We start from the raw sequence: 20957 nt of genomic DNA on the forward strand, positions 1-20957 counted from the left end.
ACTGTCCTGGTTAGTAACTGTCCAGCCTGGGCGTGGGCTCCCAAGTTCGAGGAATCTTCGCTCGGAAAACTCAAGTCTGTCAAATCCCATCAGAAGACTGAGGCCCTTCACAGCACCATGACCTGCACAAGGTCACACTGCATTTATGTCAATCCATTTCCACGACCACAACTCAAGAACTGCAGTCATCTATGCCTTAAACCTGTTCCCTAACCTAAAGAGTCAACAAGGAAAAATCCCCCAAACCTCCCTAGCTTTCTTACCCTAAAATTCCCACCTCAATCCAACCCCCAGTCAACACCCCGGAAAACACTGAGCAAAAAAGCCTTTTATTTCCTCCCACATTCCAGCTCTCCACTTTTTGTAACATCTCTTCCAACTCAGAATCAAGGCCCAAGAAGTTGATCCACACCTGGAAAGAAAGAAAAAACACAGGGCAGGTCAGAGGGCCCTTGGAGGAAGCTCTGGGATGGTTGCAGAAATTGAGGAAGGAGCAGAGGAAGTGACAACTAGGGATAAGCACAGGCACTTATTCCAAGTGAGGTGGCCTCAGGACCCCAGAACCTGCCAGGAGCCAGAAAGCCTTCCTTTTCCAGTCTTCTCAGATCTAAGAAAGGCTGAGAGGGTTTCACCTTTTCCCAACCCAAGTAGGTGGTTGCAGTAGTCAGGCCTAGCCCTAAGCAAGATAAGCAAAGTTGATCATAAAGGTCCAGATCCTCTGGTTAGTGCTCTTCCCTGGGCCTAGGCTGTTTCCTCTTCTCCCATGGGGATTTCCTAGGGCACAGCAGCCAGCCAAAGCTGAAAATAGTTTAAGAGCTGAGTACACAATAAAATGACTCTCAAATTATATACGAGACTCACCTGAAAAGATGAGTTTTTACAGAATTTTTTACCTTAATGAGCGAGCACACTAACTAGCCAGCTAATATGTCCCACCCTCACTTTGGAGGCTGTGTCCCTCCAAAGATCCTGTTAGCAGAACTTTTTCTAAATGCAATGATGGCTAATGTAAAAGAGAAGGTGCATGTGAAGAACACTGGCACACAGTATGTGTCTAGTAAACGGGCATCATCAATCCTTTTGAGCAGCTCAAGATGAATTTCACAAAATTTACATCATAAAACAGGCATCAGAATTTCACAAAAAAAGCAAGACAAATAGGATTTATATCCAGGGCATATCATCAAATTTCACCACTTAATTCACCACTGTTGCCATAAAGCTTGGACATGAACTACAGCTATGAATCGTAAAGTCAGAGTATTAACTGAAAGAAGTCAGTCACCGAAGGACGTGCATCATTCCATCTGTATAGAGTACAGAAATAAGTAAAACCAAACCGTATTGTTCAGGAATGGCTCTGTCTCAGAACTGCCACCCCCACCTCATCCCCTATTCCTACAGGACTAAGTCAAAGAACCTTACCTGAGAACAAGACGGGAACTAGGCCAGGGCCCTCAGAGCCGGGTTCTAGACCAGTGGGACTCCCGGCGCGGATGGAAGCACGCAGCAGTGAGACAGCAGAGGCCACAGAACAGAATCAGGAAGAAGCCCAAAACCAGCAGCCGAGAGCCACACAGAGTCAGCTCCTCCTAGGGGTGGGGATGGGGAGGGGAGGAGGAATGATGGAGAGGGTCTGTGGAGGATCTTCCCTGGGGAAGAAGACATCTTAGACACCCCCAGCCCAAGGGCTACAGAGAGAGCCTTCATGGGGGAAAAGGCTCTCCATATCCAGGGAACAACTAAAGGGAAAATGTTATTTTTATTTACTTTTGGCTGTGCTAGGTCTTTGTGACTGCATGGGCTTTTCTCTAGTTGCATAGAGTGGGGGCTACTCTAGTTGCAGTGTGAGGGCTTTTCATTGAGGTGGCTTCTCCTGCTGTAGAGCATGGGCTCTTGGGCTTGAGGGCTTCAACAGTTGCAGCACGTGGGCTCAGTAGTTGTGGCACAGGCGGTGAGCTGCTCCATGGCATGTGCAGTCCTCCCGGACCAGGGATCAAACCCGTGTCTCCTGCATTGGCAGGTGGATTCTTCACCAATGAGCCACCAGGAAAGCCCTCTATTTTTGTACAATTTAACACTTGTCTACTTTCTTGCTCAAACGTTAAATTGAACACTGTAATGATGCCAAGAGACAGGGAAGTTTACTACTGTCTATGTTTTGAAATGTGCAAGCAGGGCCAGGTCTGGAAACCACGATCTCTGGATTCCAAGCTCCCAGGTTATGTTCCTCACCAGGGTCTTTACAAATCTGAGGGAAGTGTATGCAGCAGCCTCCTAACTGTCTCTCTCCTCCACTTAGCCAGTCTTGTCCACCCAGCACCAAGGAACCCTGTGACCTGCAGTTATCAAATCATAGCATCTTAGCCAGGCATCACGGTGCGTCATGACCTGGCCCCTCCATCTCTTTGCCTCTTCCTCTAAGTCATTCCTAAGCCCTCATCATGGAGTGCCCCCGAACACTGAACACTGAACACCTTTCAATCCCTAGGCCTCTGCTCACGCTAATCCCTTTGCCTGGAATGTGTCTCCCCTCTCCCGAGCCCCCTCTATGGCATTCCTGGCCCAAGTCTTCCTCATTCTTCAAGGATCACCCTGACAGGGCAGAAGACTTGGAAGTCAGACACTGCAGGTTGCAATCCTGGCTCTGCCAACTTAACCAGTTGTATGGCCTGGGGCAATTCACTCCCTCTCTGTTTCCTCATCTGTAAAATGGGATAATAACAGCTACCTCAAAAAGCTATTTTAAGATCAAATAAGATAATGAACCTGAAAACACTCTGTACATTATAAACTACTGTAAACAATCCCCTTTTTTAAATGCCAGCTTCTTGGTGAAGCACTCCCCATAAATGTGCAAGTTAAGAGTTAATTGGTCCTCATCCTGTTTGAATAACACTTTGCTCACATCTCTCCCATAGCAGTTAGTCCATTCTGCCTTTTATTATAGCTTCTGAACTCCTTTGAGGTGAAGATCATGTTTTATTGTATCTAAAGACAATTGTTAATAGTAATAGCTAACATTTATCCAATCTATTATGTACCAGACATTGTACTAGGCACTTTACATTCATTCTCATTTATCCTTATTTGTTAGTACTAGGAGATAGTATCATGCTTTCTATTTTATAGATGAAGAAGCTGAGGTTCTCAAAGGTCCACATGCTTGTTCAAGGTCACACAGCCTCTGTGGCAAGATTATAAAGCCTGTGCTTTTCCTCCTTGGTAAAGCTACCTCCAGGGGCCTTCACGACACAGCAGTCAGCATGACAGTTTATGAAAGCCCAACAAAGTTTACTGAGGCTCTTACCGAGGTGAGTAACTTGGTGAGCACAAGACCTTCGTGGCTCCAGACACTGACACACTCCTCAGCCATTCTAGGGCTCAGGGTAGCATTTCCTGCTCCCTCCTCTGAGCAGGGTATCGGTGGCTGGCTGGAGGGCAGGATTTCTGGAGTAGCACTAAAATACAGGCAGGTTCCTGGGGTCCTTTCTGTGGTCACCCTGGCCGTTATGAGGACCAGCTCTCCTGCAGAAGATCCTATGAGAGGCACAGGGGAGGAGATGTTAAGAAAATTCTGGGAGGTAACCATCTTTAGACATCTATTCATTTCTGTAGGCTTCCTACAGTACCAGGTATTTTGGTATTGATTGTATTCAAGTAAGTCCTTTAATACCATCATTTATGTCACTGAGAAATGAAAATAACTGCATACCAATATAAACAAAATTTAAGTTAGCTCACAGTCAATAAAACGGTCATACCAGTTCTCAGAAGGCTGCAGTAAAACTGAGATAGATACACACTGCTGCTATCAATGTGTCTAAACTAGTCCATTTTTCTGAAGAAAACTGTCTTCTACTAGGTACTCAAATCCATGAAAAAGTTCACATCTCATTTCAAATTAGTGGAAAAAGAATGGCCTACTCAGTCAATGGCCCTGGGACAATTTCCATTTGGAAAAAAAGTTAGACTGTTACCTGACACTATAAAATCCAGATGTATTAAAGAGCTTTTGTAAATAAAACCAAACACAAACCTAAGTATTAAAAGAAAACAGAAAAGAACATTTTCTCATTTTAAAGTGGGAAACAAAGGCATTCCAAAAAATGACACAAAACTTAAAAGCCTGAGGACAAGAGCAATAAAAAATTTCATAAGAATTAAAGGCTTCCGTACAATGAAAGGTAAGTTTTAGAAAAAGAAGTAACAGAATCACTGAAAATACCTATGGCATATTTAATTGGCAAAGTGTTTACTATCCAGAATGTATAAAGAACTTAAAAAAATCATAAGATAAATATCTTGAAAGAAAAATAACTAAAGGATATGAATAGGAAATTCAGAGAATACATGAAAATGGCCAATAAACCTGTACGAAAATTGCTCAACTTCACTAGCAGTCAGGAGAAAGCAAATTAAAACAATCAGGTAATTCCAGGAACTTCCCTTCTGGTTCAGTGGTTAAGAACCTGCCTTTCCAATGCAAGGGATGTGGGTTCAGTCCCCAGTCAGGGAATTAAGAGCCCACATGCTGCAGAGCAACTAAGTCCTCACACCACTATTAGAGTCCTCATGCTGAAACCAAGACTGGAGGTGGCCAAAGAAATTAACTTTTAAAAAATCAGGTAGGCGTGGGAGGGAGCTTCAAAAGGGAGGGGATTTATGTATACCTATGGCTGATTCATGTTGAGGTTTGACAGAAAACAGCAAAATTCTGTGAGCAATTTCAGTTCAGTTCAGTTCAGTCGCTCAGTTGTGTCCAACCCTTTGTGACCCCATGAATCGCAGCACACTAGGCCTCCCTGTCCATCACCAACTCCCGGAGTTCACTCAAACTCATGTCCATTGAGTCAGTGATGCCATCCAGCCATCTCATCCTCTGTCGTCCCCTTTTCCTCCTGCCCTAATCCCTCCCAGCATCAAGGTCTTTCCCAACGAGTCAGCTCTTCGCATCAGGTGGCCAAAGTATTGGAGTTTCAGCTTTAGCATCAGTCCTTCCAATGAACACCCAGAACTGATCTCCTTTAAAATCTTCTCCAACACCACAGTTCAAAAGCATCAATTCTTCGGTGCTCAGCTTTCTTCACAGTCCAACTCTCACATCCATATATGACCACTGGAAAACCATAGCCTTGACTAGATGGACCTTTGTTGGCAAAGTAATGTCTCTGCTTTTGAATATGATATCTAGGTTGGTCATAACTTTTCTTCCAAGGAGTAAGCCTCTTTTAATTTCATGGCTGCAGTTACCATCTGCAGTGATTTTGGAGCCCCAAAAAATAAAGTCTGACACTGTTACAACTGTTTCCCCATCTATTTCCCATGAAGTGATGGGACCAGATGCCATGATCTTAGTTTTCTGAATGTTGAGCTTTAAGCCAACTTTTTCACTCTCCTCTTTCACTTTGATCAAGAGGCTTTTAGTTCCTCTTCACTTTCTGCCATAAGGGTGGTGTCATATGCATATCTGAGGTGATTGATATTTCTCCCAGCAATCTTGATTCCAGCTTGTGCTTCTTCCAGCCCAGTGTTTCTCATGATTTACTCTACATAGAAGTAAAGTAAGCAGGGTGACAATATACAGCCTTGACGCACTCCTTTTCCTATTTGGAACCAGTCTGTTCCATGTCCAGTTCTAATTGTTGCTTCCTGACCTGCATATAGGTTTCTCAACAGGCAGGTCGGGTGGTCTGGTATTCCCATCTCTCTCAGAATTTTCCACAGTTTACTGTGTTCCACACAGTCAAAGGCTTTGGCATAGTCAATAAAGCAGAAATAGATGCTTTTCTGGAACTCTCTTGCTTTTTCCATGATCCAGTGGATGTTGGCAATTTGATCTCTGGTTCCTCTGCCTTTTCTAAAACCAGCTTGAACATCTGGAAGTTCACGGTTCATGTACTGCTGAAGCCTGGCTTGGAGAATTTTGAGCATTACTTTACTAGTGTGGGAGATGAGTGCAATTGTGCGGTAGTTTGAGCATTCTTTGGCATTGAATTCTTTGGGGCTGGAAAGAAAACTGACCTTTTCCAGTCCTGCGGCCACTGCTGAGTTTTCCAAATTTGCTGGCATATTGAGTGCAGCACTTTCACAGCATCATCTTCCAGGAGTTGAAACAGCTCAACTGGAATGCCATCACCTCCACTAGCTTTGTTCATAGTGATGCTTTCTAAGGCCCACTTGACTTCGCATTCCAGGATGCCTGGCTCTAGGCGAATGATCACACCATCGTGATTATCTTGGTCATGAAGATCTTTTTTGTACAGTTCTGTATATTCTTGCCACCTCTTCTTAACATCTTCTGCTTCTGTTAGGTCCATACCATTTCTGTCCTTTGTCGAGCCCATCTTTGCATGTAATGTTCCCTTGGTATCTCTAATTTTCTTGAAGAGATCTCTAGTCTTTCCCATTCTGTTCTTTTCCTCTATTTCTTTGCACTGATCACTGAGGAAGGCTTTCTTACCTCTCCTTGCTATTCTTTGCCTCTGCGTTCAGACGCTTATATCTTTCCTTTTCTCCTTTGCTTTTCGCTTCTCTTCTTTTCACAGGTATTTGTAAGGCCTCCTCAGACAGCCATTTTGCTTTTTTCTATTTCTTTTCCATGGGGATGGTCTTGATCCCCGTCTCCTGTACAATATCACGAACCTCCATCCATAGTTCATCAGGCACTCTCTCTATCAGATCTAGTCCCTTAAATCTATTTCTCACTTCCACTGTATAATCATAAGGGATTTGACTTGGGTCAAATGGTCGACCTGAATGGTCTAGTGGTTTTCCCTACTTTCTTCAATTTCAGTCTGAATTTGGCAATAAGGAGTTCATGATCTGAGCCACAGTCAGCTCCCGGTCTTGTTTTTGCTGACTGTATAGAGCTTCTCCATCTTTGGCTGCAAAGAATATAATCAATCTGATTTCGGTGTTGACCATCTGGTGATGTCCATGTGTAGAGTCCTCTCTTGTGTTGTTGGAAGAGGGTGTTTGCTGTAACTAGTGTGTTCTCTTGGCAAAACTCTATTAGCCTTTGCCATGCTTCATTCCGTACTCCAAGGCCAAATTTGCCTGTTACTCCAGGTGTTTCTTGACTTCTACTTTTGCATTCTAGTCCCCTATAATGAAAAGGACATCTTTTTGGGTGTTAGTTCTAAAAGGTCTTGTAGGTCTTCATAGAACCATTCAACTTCAGCTTCTTCAGAGTTACTGGTTGGGGCATAGGCTTGGATTACTGTGATATTGAATGGTTTGCCTTGGAAACGAACATAGACCATTCTGTCGATTTTGAGATTGCATCCAAGTACTACATTTCAGACTCTTTTGTTGACCATGATGGCTACTCCATTTCTTCTAAGGGATTCCTGCCCACAATAGTAGATATAATGGGTCATCTGAGTTAAGTTCACCCATTCCAGTCCATTTTAGTTCGCTGATTCCTAGAATGCTGACATTCACCCTTGCCATCTCCTGTTTGACCACTTCCAATTTGCCTTGATTCATGCACCTGACATTCCAGGTTCCTGTGCAATATTGCTCTTTACAGCATCGGACCTTGCTTCTATCACCAGTCACACCCACAACTGGGTATTGTTTTTGCTTTGGCTCCATCCCTTCATTCTTTCTGGAGTTATTTCTCCATTGATCTCCAGTAGCATATTGGGCACCTACCAACCCCGGGGAGTTCCTCTTTCAGTATCCTATCAGTGTAAGCAATTATCCTTCAATAAAAATTAATTAATTAATTAAGAAAATCATGCCAAAGGAAATGGCAACCCACTTCAGTATTCTTGCCTGGAAAATTCCACGGAGAGAGGAGCCTAGTGGGCTACAGTCCATGGGGGTCACAAAAACAAAAGAGTCACTAACACAACTTAGTGACTAAACAACAACAAAAGTCAAAGTTAAGCTCTTTCCTCTGTCTGCTACTGAGTCCAGGCAGCGAGTTTCTAATTTTGGTTGTTGTGATTTTCAATTCTAAAACTTGCATTTACATCTTTATGTTCCCTCTTTACAGACTATTTTTAGCATTTAAGAGTGTTCTTGATTGAGCATTTTTATAATGGCTGACTTAAAACCTCTGTCGAATAATTCTGTCATGTGCATTCTATTTTGACATCTATTGATCATTCTTTCCTGTGCAAGTTGAAATTTTGTGTTCCTTATATGCTGAATAATTTTGGTTGTATCATGACATTTTAAGGATTATTTTACAAGATTCTGAACATAATCTTGTTTAAATTCTATGGAGAATGTTGCTATTTTTGTTTTAGCAGGCAATGGGACTGTTGGGGTTCAGAGTAAAAAAATTTCAACCTTGGGCTCTGTTTTCAATGTCAGATTGAGGCAGGTGATAGATGTGCCCATCCCCACTGGGAGAACAATTGGGAGTTCATTCCCTGTGGTCAGAAACTCCAAAATATTAATAGTAGGACAATCAAGAGAGGCTAGGCCCTACCCAGATAAGAGACCACATATTCCTCATTCTCTAAGTCAAGGAGACCCTCCTGTCTAGAAAACTCCTTGGAGGTCAAGAAGGGAGTGATGCTAACCTACCCACAGGCATTTTCACTGGAATCCACCTTGGCTTACAGATGCGTGAGCATACAGGGGAGGATCCTGTGATATACCAAATACAGACTCAGGCAAATCAAAATGACTGGCCAGTTGCTAGCCCAGGTCGCCAGGGGCCGAGGGCTCCGGCCAGCACGCGGGGATGAGCAGGTCCCTGGGCCTGCGGCAGCAGCTCTGCTCCACTGTGGGCATGGTGCAGGCAGCGGCCTGCGGATCCTGGGCGTGCGGGGCAGAATGCTTGGGCAGCAACGGCTCTTGGGAACACCTGGACGCATTGGTGAAGAAGGACAAGGTGGTGCCCTTCCTCAAGAGGACGCTGGAGCAGCCCGGTGCAGCTTCAGCCACGTCATGGTGCAGTTTCTGCAGCTCCACGGTGTCCGAGACTACCTGGCCTACAACATGCTAGACGACCACCAGCTCCGGCAAGGCATTAAAGACTCCTCCACTATCCTGCAAGTGCACCTCAATGGCGAGCCCGTGGCGGGCTGCGACAATGCAGCAAATAGGGACCTGATAGAACTGAGAAGCTGGGGATCTGCTCCTCCCTCTCAGACGAAACAAAACACCAGGAACTCAAGTGAGGGAGGGCAGCCCGGGTGAGGAGCCGCTGGTGTCAAGAGTCTCATCACCAGAGAAGCCTTGCCCATTCGGGTTCCCACTCTTCAGATGACTGCTTGCACTGCTTCTTCCTGTCAGTCTGCAAAGATAATATAACCCCCCTCCCCGGTTTTTTGTAACTTGTTCTGCTAAGAAAAATGATGGACAAGGAAGAAAATAAGACAACCGGGTTTTTAGTTTTTTAAAAAATAAACTGCCAACCCAGGAAACAAAAGACTGGCCAGAGGAAACCCAAAAGAAATGCCCCACACAAGTGATTTAAACTACCACAAGGGTATGACTCTCTCTCTGAGTTTGCCCATGTGCCTATCCACACATACTGTACTCTTTTTTCCTAATAAACACTTTACTTGTTTCACTAAAAAAATAAAATAAAAATCAGGTCGTTCCTTGGACCATTAAATTGGTAAAAATTAAAAGGAGTGATAATAACAAGAGTTGTTGAAATGTGGAGAAATGGGCACTCTTCACTGGTGACACTTGTAGAGGACAATTTGGATGTTTCTGTTGCAATTTTAAATGGAGACAGAGAAGGACTGAGAGGATGCCCAGCAAACTGTGGACTCTGCAGGGGAGGTAAGGAAGAGTTTTACATTTACTCTGTACCTTTCTATGTAATCTGATTCCACAACAAAATGAATTTGTGTATTTAAAAAAATGTCCATACTTTGACTCAGTAATACCACTTGTATAAACTAATCCTACGAAAAAGATTCAAAGAAAAATGCAAAGTATACAAAGTGTTTATTGTAATTTCATGAAAAATATAAAAAATAGAAAACAAAAATGTTTATCAATAGAGAAAGCATTAATAAAGGTTGGTTTAACCAATTAACAGATCAATTTATATCCATTAAAATAATAGTGTTCTGGCCATTCAGTAATATAGAAAACATGATGTCATAAAGTGAAAAAAAAATACAAACCAGTATATACATCATAATTGCAACTGAGAAACATATTTGTGAAATTTATAAGAAAATTCCCCTTTCTTCTACATTCCCCAAATCAAATCTCTCACCAAATCCTATCCATCTCACACTTCTATCAACTCTCTCAAATCAGTCCCCCTCTTTCACACCACCATCTTAGCTCAATTTTTCTTATCATCTTTTTTTGGGGGGCTGTGCTACGCTACAAGTGGGATCTCAATTTCCTGACCAGGGAAGGAACCCATGCCCCTGCATTAGAAGAGCACAGTCTTAACCACTGGTTTACCAGGGAAGTCCTTATCATCTTTTTATCACAATCACTTTCTAACTGGTCTTCATGCACTTTGACCCATTCCTTCCAGGCAGTCAGCCAACAGAGTGTGATCTTTTAAAAAGAACAAAAGAACAAAATTATACTATCTTTTTGATTAAACTCATTGAGTAAGCCAAATATACTAGTTAAAAGTCCAACTACCTTGGCTCGGCACAAGGGACTCTTCATGGAATTCTGCCTGCTGCTTCAGATCCATTTCCTGCCACTCATCAATACTCCTTTCCCTGCAACAAACCGAACCCATGGAAGTTCCTAAATGTGCCATCGTAACCCCGTCTGCCTGCTTTTGCATATGCTCTTCCCTCTGGCTGGAATGGGGCTTCCCAGGTGGCTCAGCAGTAAAGAATCTGCCTGCCAATGCAGGAGATGCAAGAGACACGGGTTCGATCCCTAAGTCGGGAAGATCCCCTGGAGGAGGAAATGGCAAGCCACTTCAATATTCTTGCCTGGAGAATCCCATGGACAGAGGAGCCTGGTGGACTACAGTCTACAGTGTCACAAAGAACTGGACACAAGAGCAACCATGCCCATGCACTGGCCAAAAGGGCACATTCTGAAGCCTCCCTCGAGCCTCAGTTCAGTCCCTGCCTATATCCTTGGAAAGGCCTGTCTTCACCATCCCTGCTTGACAGACTTATGATACTCTCGCTGTACCCTGTGTTCCACTGCACATGCTGAAAGGTATTTACTTCTGTTCACAATCTGTATCCTTGCTAGACTGTGACTGATTTGAGGTGAGGATCCATATCTCACAGACAGTGCTCTATTCCCCATGCTTGGTACATAGTAGGTATTAAATAATTACCTTAGATGATGCAATCATATGTGATTACTTTTTACTTGGTCCAAAACAATCTTGAATGTTACAACTTTGTTTCTAACCATGCAGAAGCAGAAACTGACAAGCTGATCCTAAAAATAATATGAAAATCCAAGGGATCTGCAATAGCCAAAACAATCTTTAAAAAAAAAAAAAAGAACAAAGCTGGAGAGTTCGCATTTTCTCCCATCCAAGTATTAACCAGGCTCAACCCTGCTTAGCTTCTGAGTCAGGGTGGTACAGCTGTAGATGAGAATTCACATTTTCTGATTTCAGAACTTACTACAAAGCTACAGTGATCAAAACAGTGTGGTACTAGCATAAGTAGAGACATAGATCAATGGAACAGAACTGAGAATCCAGAAATAAACCCATATGTCTGCGGTCAATTGCTTTCAGTAAGAGTGCCAAGCTTTTTCAATGAGGAAAGAATAGCCTTCTCAACAAAATATGCCAGGTCAACTGAATAGTACCTGCAAATGAATAAAGTTGGACCCTATCCTCACACCATACACAAAAAAATTAACTCAAAATTGATCACAGATCTAAATGTAAGAGCTAAAAATACAAAATTCTTACAAGAAAACAATAGTAGTAACCAGCCATGAAATTAAAAGACGCTTACTCCTTGGAAGAAAAGTTATGACCAACCTAGATAGCATATTCAAAAGCAGAGACACTACTTTGCCAACAAAGGTCCATCTAGTCAAGGCTATGGTTTTTCCAGTAGTCATGTATGGATGTGAGAGTTGGACTGTGAAGAAAGCTGAGCACCGAAGAATTGATGCTTTTGAACTGTGGTGTTGGAGAAGACTCTTGAGAGTCCCTTAGACTGCAAGGAGATCCAACCAGTCCATTCTGAAGGAGATCAGCCCTGGGATTTCTTTGGAAGGAATGATGCTAAAGCTGAAACTCCAATACTTTGGCCACCTCATGCCAAGAGTTGACTCATTGGAAAAGACTCTGATGCTGGGAGGGATTGGGGGCAGCAGGAGAAGGGGACGACAGAGGATGAGATGGCTGGATGGCATCACCGACTTGATGGATTTAAGTTTGTGCGAACTCCGGGAGTTGGTGATGGACAGGGACGCCTGGCGTGCTGTGATTCATGGGGTTGCAAGGAGTCGGACACGACTGAGCGACTGAACTGAACCGAACCAAACCTATATTTAGTGACCATGGGTTAGGCAAAGTCTTGTTAGATATAATGCTAAAATCACAAGCAGTAACAACAACAAAAATAGAAAATGGACCTCATCTAAATGAAAACTTTCATGCTTCCAAGCATACCATTAACAAGGTGAAAGACAACCCAGATGGGAGGGAAAATTTGCAAATCATACATCAGATAAGAATCCTGTATTTAGAAAACAAAAGAGACTCCTACAACTCAATAATTAAAAGAAAAGTTATCCAATTTTTAAAATGAACAAAGACTCTGAATATACATTTCTCTGAAGATACGAAAATGGCCAATAAGCATATGAAAAAAATATTCAATATCATCAGTCATCAAGAAAATGTAAACCAAATGATGCAACTGATAAGGGCTTAATTTCCAAAACATACAAACAGCTCATACAACTCAAACAAAGAAAAAAACCCAACACAATAAAAAAATGGGCAGAAGAACTAAACAGCCATTTCTCCAATGAAGACATAGATATGGCCAATAGGCACACGAAAAGATGTTCATCATCGCTAATTATTAGAAAAATGCAAATCAAAACTACGACAAGGTACTTCACACTGGTCAGAATGACCATCATCAAAAAGTCTAAAAATAACAAATCCTGGCAGAGGTGTGGAGAAGCGGGAACCCTCTTATGCTGCTGGTAGGATTGTAAACTAGTGCAGCCTCTACAGAAAACAGTATGAAAAATTAAAAATAGAGTTGCCATATGATCCAGCAATCCCACTCCTGGGCATATATCCAGACAAAACTACAATTCAAGAAGACACATGTACCCCACAACAGCCAAGACCTGGAAACAACCTAAATACTTACTACTCAGCCATAAAAAGAATGAAATAATGCCATTTGCAGCAACATGGATGGACCTAGAGATGATCACACCAAGTGAAGTCAAGTCAGAGAGAGAAAGACAAATGCCATACAATATCATTTAGATGCAGAATCTAAAATACAACACAAATGAACATATCGACGAAACAGACTCACAAACACAGAGAACAGACTTGTGTTTCCCAAGGGAAAGTGGGGGCGGGGGTGGGTTGAGAGTCTGGGGTTGGCCAATGCAAACTGTTATATATGGGATATATAAACAACAAGGTCCTACTGTATAGCACAGGACACTATACTCAATATTCTGTGATAAACCATAATGGAAAAGAATATGAAAAAGAATATATATATGTATAACTGAATCACTTTGATGTACAGCATACATTAACACAACACTGTAAATCAACTGTACCTCAATAAAAAAAGAAAATGCAAAACAGAAACGTAATTAAATATCACTTCACACTGACTAGGATGGATATAGTCAAAAAACAGGCAATAACCAGTGCTGGTGAGAATGTGAAGAAATTAGAACTCTTATACACTGCTGGAAGGAATATAAAATGGTACAGTCATTTCGGAAAACAGTCTAGCAGTTCCTTAAACATAGACTTACTATATGACCCAGAAACTCCATTTCTAGGTATATACTCAAAAGAAATGAAAACACAGAATAATGCAATAACTTGTACATTAGTGTTTACAGCAGCATCATTCATAATAGGTAAGAAATGGAAACAATTCAAATGTCAATCAACTGATGAATGGATAAATAAAATGTGGAATATGCATATACTGAATGCCTTCCAGCAGTAAAAAGAAATGAACTACTAACGTATCATACAGTATGGATGAACCTTGAAAACATTATGCTAAGTAAAAGAAGCCAATCACAAAAGACAACATATTATATAAAATGTCCAGAAAAGGTATATCTTCAGAAATAAAAAGTATTACTGGTTGCCTAGGGCTGGAAGGTTACGAGAAAAAGGGAAGTAGATGCTAATGGGGACAGGATTTCTTCATCAGGCAATGAAAATGTTCTAGAATGGACAGTGGTGACAGTTGCACATTTTTTTAATATAAAAAAAGCCATTTACTTGTACATTTTAAATAGGTGTACTTTATGGTTTTGTGAATCTTTTATATTTATATATATATTTTACATAAAAAGAACAGGAAAAAATGTTCCAAGTCTGTATATATCATATACATTCCTTTACTCTTGCTCTCTGATCACACACAGGTACACCTGACAATATAAAGACCTACTCTCACCTGGCAATATATGTATATGTGTGCCTCCCTACACATATACATATTGACTCCATGCAGAATTTTAGAACGATAGTGTTGGAAAGGACCACAGAAGTCTAAGAATTCCACTTTTCTCTCCTCCTCCTTCATTTCCACAGTCTTTAGATAAGGAACTTGAGGCCAAATCTCCCCCAGGAATTAATGGCACCCCCAACTCACTCTCACTCATCATTTTCCCAGAAGACTTATGCAATTTGGGAATGGAAGATGTCTAATTTTTCTGTATACTTCATAGCACACAGAGCTGCATCCGGCACTAAAGACACTAGGTTAAATAAATAAAACATGCTTCTCTGATATCCCCGAGGAAAAAAGAAGGTGCCTCTAACAGAAGCCCCAAGGGGTGAAGAGGATTGAGAAAGAACTTTAGGTCAAATCTTGCCAATTTCACCACACCTCCAAGGATAGAATCAAAGAACCCTCAAAGCTGGAAGGGGACAGAGAAAACATTTATCGAGAATCTACACAGTGGGCATTGTGTTCACTGAAAATATCTAGTCCTATTATAGCAGAAGTGATTAAGGCCCAGAGATGTGGCCAAGGTCACCAGGATGGTGAGGTCAGAGGCAGGGCCCCACCCCTGAGTGTTCTGATATCCAACCCCACAATTCCTCCTTGGTCTCACCTTTCAATCCCATCCGACTACCCTGGACCTGGGCTTGGAACGTCTGGGTCTTGTTCCTGTCTGAACCATCTCCGAAGTTCAAGGTGGTCAGTAAGCCCACGATATGAGACCCACGCCCCTTCCCTGTGACTGTCCCATTCACGGGGCACAGGGTCAGCTGGCCAAAAGATCTCAAGAAGGAGACCCAGTCCTGAGGGCAAAAAGAAGGTGAGGAGAAGTGAGAGGAGATTAGCAGCAAGAAGTGGCCTGCAGGGGATGGATGAGCAGGAGAGTAAGTACTCACCTGGGGGATGTCAGGGCTGCGCAGGTCTGTTCTGTGGGTGAGGAGGAAGCCACCAAGACCCAGGCCAGAAAGGCCAAGAAGCAGCAGGATCAAAGTGGCACAGACCAGAGGTGGGTGGTGGGCCAGGCAGAAATGCAGGTAGTGCCCTGCCTGGCAGCTGCCCATGGGGAGCAGAGGGGTCTGAGCCTCCGGGAAGAGCCTGCTGGAGGAGAGGAAGGGAGAACTGCACAAGAGCTTGCCAGTAAGAAGGCACTTACCCATTTCATTCAAAGGGAAGTTAAAGCATCAGGAGACAAGGGACTTGTCCAAGGCCACACAGCCAGTCAGTGTGGCAGAGCCAGGACAGGAATCCGAGGCTCTTAACTCTGAGTGTTTATCTCCATGCACCAATCAATAAATGTTTGCTGCGTTCCATTTCTGAAGTAATCAAGGCGGAAGCAGAGCAGAGTACGCTGTGCTGGAAAAAGGAACTCAAAAAGGAGAATTCTCCAGGGGAGAAATTCAGGAAGCAGCTGTTCTGGGGCTACGGTTTGGCCAGGGTTCCAGCTGAGAGTCCAGACAAGTAAGTGCTGGACGAAAAAAACTCCACTTTGGAGCTAAACTCAACTGAAATCCTCCTCTGCCACTCACTGGCTCAAGGAGACAAATCAGCGAACCTGTGTGAGTTTAAGAAATCTGTGAAATGGGAGTTCTAGGAACATCAAATAGTGAGGACTAAATGGGGCAGATAAAAGTTGCCCTAGTACCTGGCCTTGCAAGAATTGAACAAATGTTCACTTCCTTTCTGTTTCTCTGGGTCATATGGATCTTCAAAACCAGGTGGGACAAGGCAAAAATAACTACGGGGAAAATTGAGGTTCGGGCACTTTAACAAAGGAGTGGAAGGGCCAAAGTCTGAAACCCAGCTCCCCTTCCAAGTGGAGTGCTCTTTCCCTGGCGAGAAGCGACACCCTGATGAAAAGGAACATCGGGAAGGTGAGATAAACAGATGGGCTGGGGGAGAAGGAGGGCTCCAGGGAAATGCAGGTGTCACCAAGGCTCAGCCCCGGCCCTGTTTCCCGTCCTGGCACATCTGGAAGGACGGAAAAGGCAGAAAGGGGGAGGGCAGAGCCAGAGGTCGGCAGCTGGTGGTGCCCCTAGGCCTCCCCTCCCCCGCCAAGCCCCTTCTGCAGAAACTCAACACCCGCATCCCTTCCCGCTCTAGCAGCGTCAGATCTGCCCGCCGCTCGCTCTCACCGCTCGCAGCCGGGCGGAGGCCGGCGCCCCCCGCGACGTCACGCGTGGAGTCGCGAAGGGGCGGGGTCCGTGCTCCCACCCAGCCGCCCCACCCGGCCTCGGCGGGATGCGCATGCGCAGTGCTCCTGCGAGCGCGCCTCGCCCCTCCCGGTCGGGGTGGGGGCGTACCAAGAGAACATCCACTGCAGGGGCAAAGGGAAAGAAAGAACGCCACGTGAGGTGAGTAAAAGGGAGAGAGGCATCGGAGGTAATCCTAGAGGCATTCTTAAATAGTAATCTCTCCATCCGGGTGGATCATGGGGGTATTTCAACGAGAATCTCGTCGCAGGCAATTTTCTTTTGCTCGTCTCCCACCCTTGCCAATAGCACAGCCCAGCCGCGCCCTAGTTCCGGGTAAAGACTTGGGGTCCGCCCGGGGGCGGGGCTCCGGTCCCGGGACTCTGGTCTTCCGGGCCGGCGTTGGAGCATACTTTTTTCTGCAATTTAGTAGTGTCTAGTGGCACCCCACTCCAGTACTCTTGCCTGGAGAATCCCATGGACGGAGGAGCCTGGTGGGCTGCAGTCCATGGGGTCGCGAAGAGTCGGACGCAACTGAGCGACTTCACTTTCACTTTCATGCATTGGAGAAGGAAATGGCAAACCACTCCAGTGTTCTTGCCTGGAGAATCCCAGGGACGGGGAAGCCTGGTGGGCTGCCGTCTATGGGGTCGCACAGAGTCGGACACGACTGAAGCGACTTAGCAGCAGCAGTGTCTACACCTCAGGCTTGGTCCATGGCTTTTAGTGACCGCTTGATGCATTGGATCCTACAGCTGCAAGGCTGCTCAATAGAGACCATCTGCTTTCACTTCTGCTCGCATTTTAGAGATGAGAACAGGAGGTCCATCTTAACCCGACAGGACACATGGAACCAATAACTTTGGGTTCAAATCTTGACTCTGTCCCTGCCCCTACATAAAAACATAACCGTGCTCTTCTGAGGACTGAGTTTACTTCTCTGTTAAAGGGGATCATCTTATCTGTCTCACCGTTTAAATGGGAAGATTAAGAGAGAAAGTGTGGGAAAACGTGCGCCCATTGAGCACACAACAAGCACTGGACAAATACTGTATGAAACAGAATCTGACTATTCAACTCTGCTGTAGTGAAGTGAAGTCGCTCAGTCGTGTCCGACTCTTTGCGACCCCATGGACTGTAGCCCACCAGGCTCCTCCGTCCATGGGATTCTCCAGGCAAGAATACTGGAGTGGGTTGCCATTTCCTTCTCCAGGGGATCTTCCCGACTCAGGGATCGAACCCAGGTCTCCCACATTGCAGGCAGACGCTTTAACCTCTGAGCCACCAGCGAAGCCTCTTCCTTAAAGTAGAGACTATGTCCTTTCCGTACCACCACCCCCAAAAGTTTATAGCTCAAAATCCTCTCGTATATGTTGTTTAGTCCTTAAGCCATGTCCAACTCTTTTGCAACCCCATGGACTGTAGCCTGCTAGGTTCTTTTTGTCCATGGGATTTCCTAGGCAACCAGTACTGGGGTGGGTTGCCATTTCCTTCTCCACAGGATCCCCCTCCCCCCACTCGCATCCAACCCTCATCTCCTGCATTGGCAGGTGGATTCTTTACAATGAGCCACCCGGGAAGCCCCTCATATATCTAGTCAAGTGATGTTCAACAAGGTGCCAAGACCATTCATTGGAGAAAAGCCTGTCTTTCCAACAAATGGTTTTAGGAAAACTGGATATCCACATGCAAAAGAAGGAAATTAAACTCATACTTCATACCCTATGTAAAAGTTAATTCAAAATGCATGAAAGAACTAAATGTAAAAGATGAAACTATACAAATGTTGAAGAAAACATAAGGGGAAAACTTCGTGATACTAGGTTTGGCAATGATTTCTTCAATATGACACTAAAAGCACAGACAGCAAGAGAAAAGGACAGGAAAATGAAACTAGATTCAAGTTTAAAACTTCTGTGCATCAAAAGGCACAATCAATAGAGTGAAAAGGCAGTCCATGGAATGGGAGGAAATATTTGCAAATCATGAATCTGCCAAGGAGTTAATATCTAAAGTATATAAAGAACTCCTACAACTCAACAATAGCAAAACCAGCTTGATTTAAAAAGTGACTTAAATTCCTCCAAAGAAGATATGTAAAATGACAACACATGAAAAGATGCTTAATATCACTAGGCACTAGGGAAATGCAAATCAAAATCACAATTAGATACCACTTCATAGCTATCAGGATGGCCACTCAAAAAAAAAAAAAAAAAGAATATAACAAAGGTTGACAAGGCTGAAGAAAGTGGAACCCTTATGCATTGTGGGTGAGGATGTAACATGGTACAGCTACTATGGAAAACAGACCAGTGTATCTTTCAAAATTTTTAAATAGAATTACCATATTATCAAGCAATTTCACTTTCAGGCATATATACCCCAAAACTGAAAGGTCTCAAAAAGATATATAAGTACCATGTTCATAGCAGCATTACTCGAAAGAGATAAGAGGTGGAAACAACTCAGTGTGTCCATCAACAGATGAATGGATAAAAAAACAAATGGTATACCATACAATAAAATATTATTCAGCCTTTAAAAAGGGCATTCTGACACATGCTACAACATGGATGAATTTTGAGGACATTATGCTAAGTGAAATAAGTGAGTCGCAAAAAGACAAATATTGTATGATTCCTCTTATATAAGATATTCAATACAATAAGTAGTCAAATTCATAGAGATAGAAAATAAAGAGACAGGAGAGAGGAGAATGGGGAGTTACTGTTTAATGGGTTCAGAGTTTGAGTTTTCCAAGATAAAAAGTGTTCTGGAGACAGATGGTGGTAATAGTTACACAACAAGGTAAATGTACTTAACACTACTGAACTATATAATTAAAAATGATTAAGATAGTAAATGATGTGAATGATTAAGTAAATGATTAAGAAACCTGGGGAGGATTTATGGCCCAGTCTCCTAGGGTATTAGTGGGTGTTTTTTAAATGCCATTGACTGTTGCAATTCCAAGTATAGGAAGTATTTTCTTCTCAAAGGAAAAAAATGTGTGGCTGTCAGAATTTTAGATTCTAGGAATTGGAAGGCACTTAATAACTGAACAATGGGCTTCCCTGGTGGCTCAGATGGTAAAGAATCTTCATGCAATAAGGGAGACCTGGGTTCAATCCCTGGGTCAGGAAGATCATTTGCAGAAAGGAATGGCTACCTACTCCAGTATTGCCTGGAAAATTCCATGGACAGAGAAGCCTGGCAGGCTACATCCACGGGGTCACAAAAGAGTTGGACATGACTGAACGACTAACACTTTAATAACTGAACAGTTCAACAATACCACCACGCTCCTTTATTTTCTAAAGGGGCTAAAATTGATGTCTGGAGAAATTAAGGGACTTACTTGTCCCAAGTCTTCCAGCCAGTTGAGCCTCAGCCAGAAACTAGAGCCCACATGTCCCAACACTGAATCCAGTCCTTTCCCACTAAATCCTTTCTCAGTTCTGCCAACAGCTCGCTCCTGAAAACCTACAGAAGTCTCTGCGCATTCACTCATAGTCACGTCCAGCCCAGTGTGGGCCAACTAGGTAAACTTTCCCTAGTCTTGATCTAGTCTCCCTACCTGCACCTCAGCTCCTAGAGTACCATGTTCTCACAAGCCCCAGGTCTTTTCATAGTTTGAGCACATTATTTGCTCAGTAAATATTTATTGATGAATTTACTAAAAACAGCTCCATACAGTCCAGTTTCCCCAAGAACTCACTGATTTTCAGTCTCATTTTATGGTTGGGAGCATGTCTACCCATGTTTGTGAAATTTAGGTTAAAACGTAAAAGAAAGTTTATTCTGTCAACAATCTTTTTTTTAAATGCCTGCCATAGTTCAGGTCCAAAATTAATATCCACATAGCAAAAATTTTGTTACTGCTTTGACTTAATGACAAGTCTAATTTGTAGGGTAAGATGACATGAAAGCACCCAGTAGTGCTGGTATACAATGGAAAGTCAACAAGCAATTTTCCCCCATTATTCTTGTGCTTCAGAATAATTAAGCATATTTGGACAGAAGTTTCTGTCCATGATCATAATTGATACTTACTTGCCAAACCAAGCAAATCCTATGGACCAATAGATGCAAACTGGTTAGAGCAAGAAAATTCCTTGAGGTCTGCGAATGAGGGTAAATGGAT

The 20957-nt window shown here is 43.3% G+C and overlaps 1 protein-coding gene, 1 long non-coding RNA gene and 1 pseudogene across 6 annotated transcripts; 1 reads left to right on the forward strand and 2 right to left on the reverse strand.

The window, feature by feature from the left end:
• Nucleotides 1-310: 310 nt before the first annotated feature.
• TMEM219 (transmembrane protein 219) lies at nucleotides 311-16805 on the reverse strand. Of its 5 annotated transcripts, none has more exons than XM_004020888.6 (6): nucleotides 16754-16805; nucleotides 15518-15716; nucleotides 15235-15424; nucleotides 3311-3540; nucleotides 1426-1592; nucleotides 311-412 (listed from the first exon to the last, which is right to left on the reverse strand). In XM_004020888.6, exons 2-5 carry the CDS (start codon nucleotides 15680-15682, stop codon nucleotides 1458-1460), a joined length of 720 nt encoding a protein of 239 aa, XP_004020937.1. In that variant the 5' UTR covers nucleotides 15683-15716; nucleotides 16754-16805; the 3' UTR covers nucleotides 311-412; nucleotides 1426-1457. The 5 variants fall into 5 exon arrangements, with proteins under 5 accessions (XP_004020937.1, XP_011959759.1, XP_011959763.1 ...); XM_012104369.5 differs by having other exon boundaries at nucleotides 15518-15719; XM_012104373.5 differs by having other exon boundaries at nucleotides 16264-16805.
• On the forward strand, nucleotides 8644-9143 carry LOC114110649 (glutaredoxin-related protein 5, mitochondrial-like; annotated as a pseudogene).
• On the reverse strand, nucleotides 9906-15229 carry LOC121817835 (uncharacterized). The gene is made up of 3 exons (XR_006057892.2): nucleotides 11252-15229; nucleotides 10588-10670; nucleotides 9906-10497 (listed from the first exon to the last, which is right to left on the reverse strand). It is a non-coding gene; the product is annotated as an uncharacterized LOC121817835 (long non-coding RNA).
• Nucleotides 16806-20957: the final 4152 nt, after the last annotated feature.

The sequence above is a fragment of the Ovis aries genome, chromosome 24 (assembly GCF_016772045.2).
Source record: "Ovis aries strain OAR_USU_Benz2616 breed Rambouillet chromosome 24, ARS-UI_Ramb_v3.0, whole genome shotgun sequence".
NCBI classification, from domain to species: domain Eukaryota; kingdom Metazoa; phylum Chordata; class Mammalia; order Artiodactyla; family Bovidae; genus Ovis; species Ovis aries.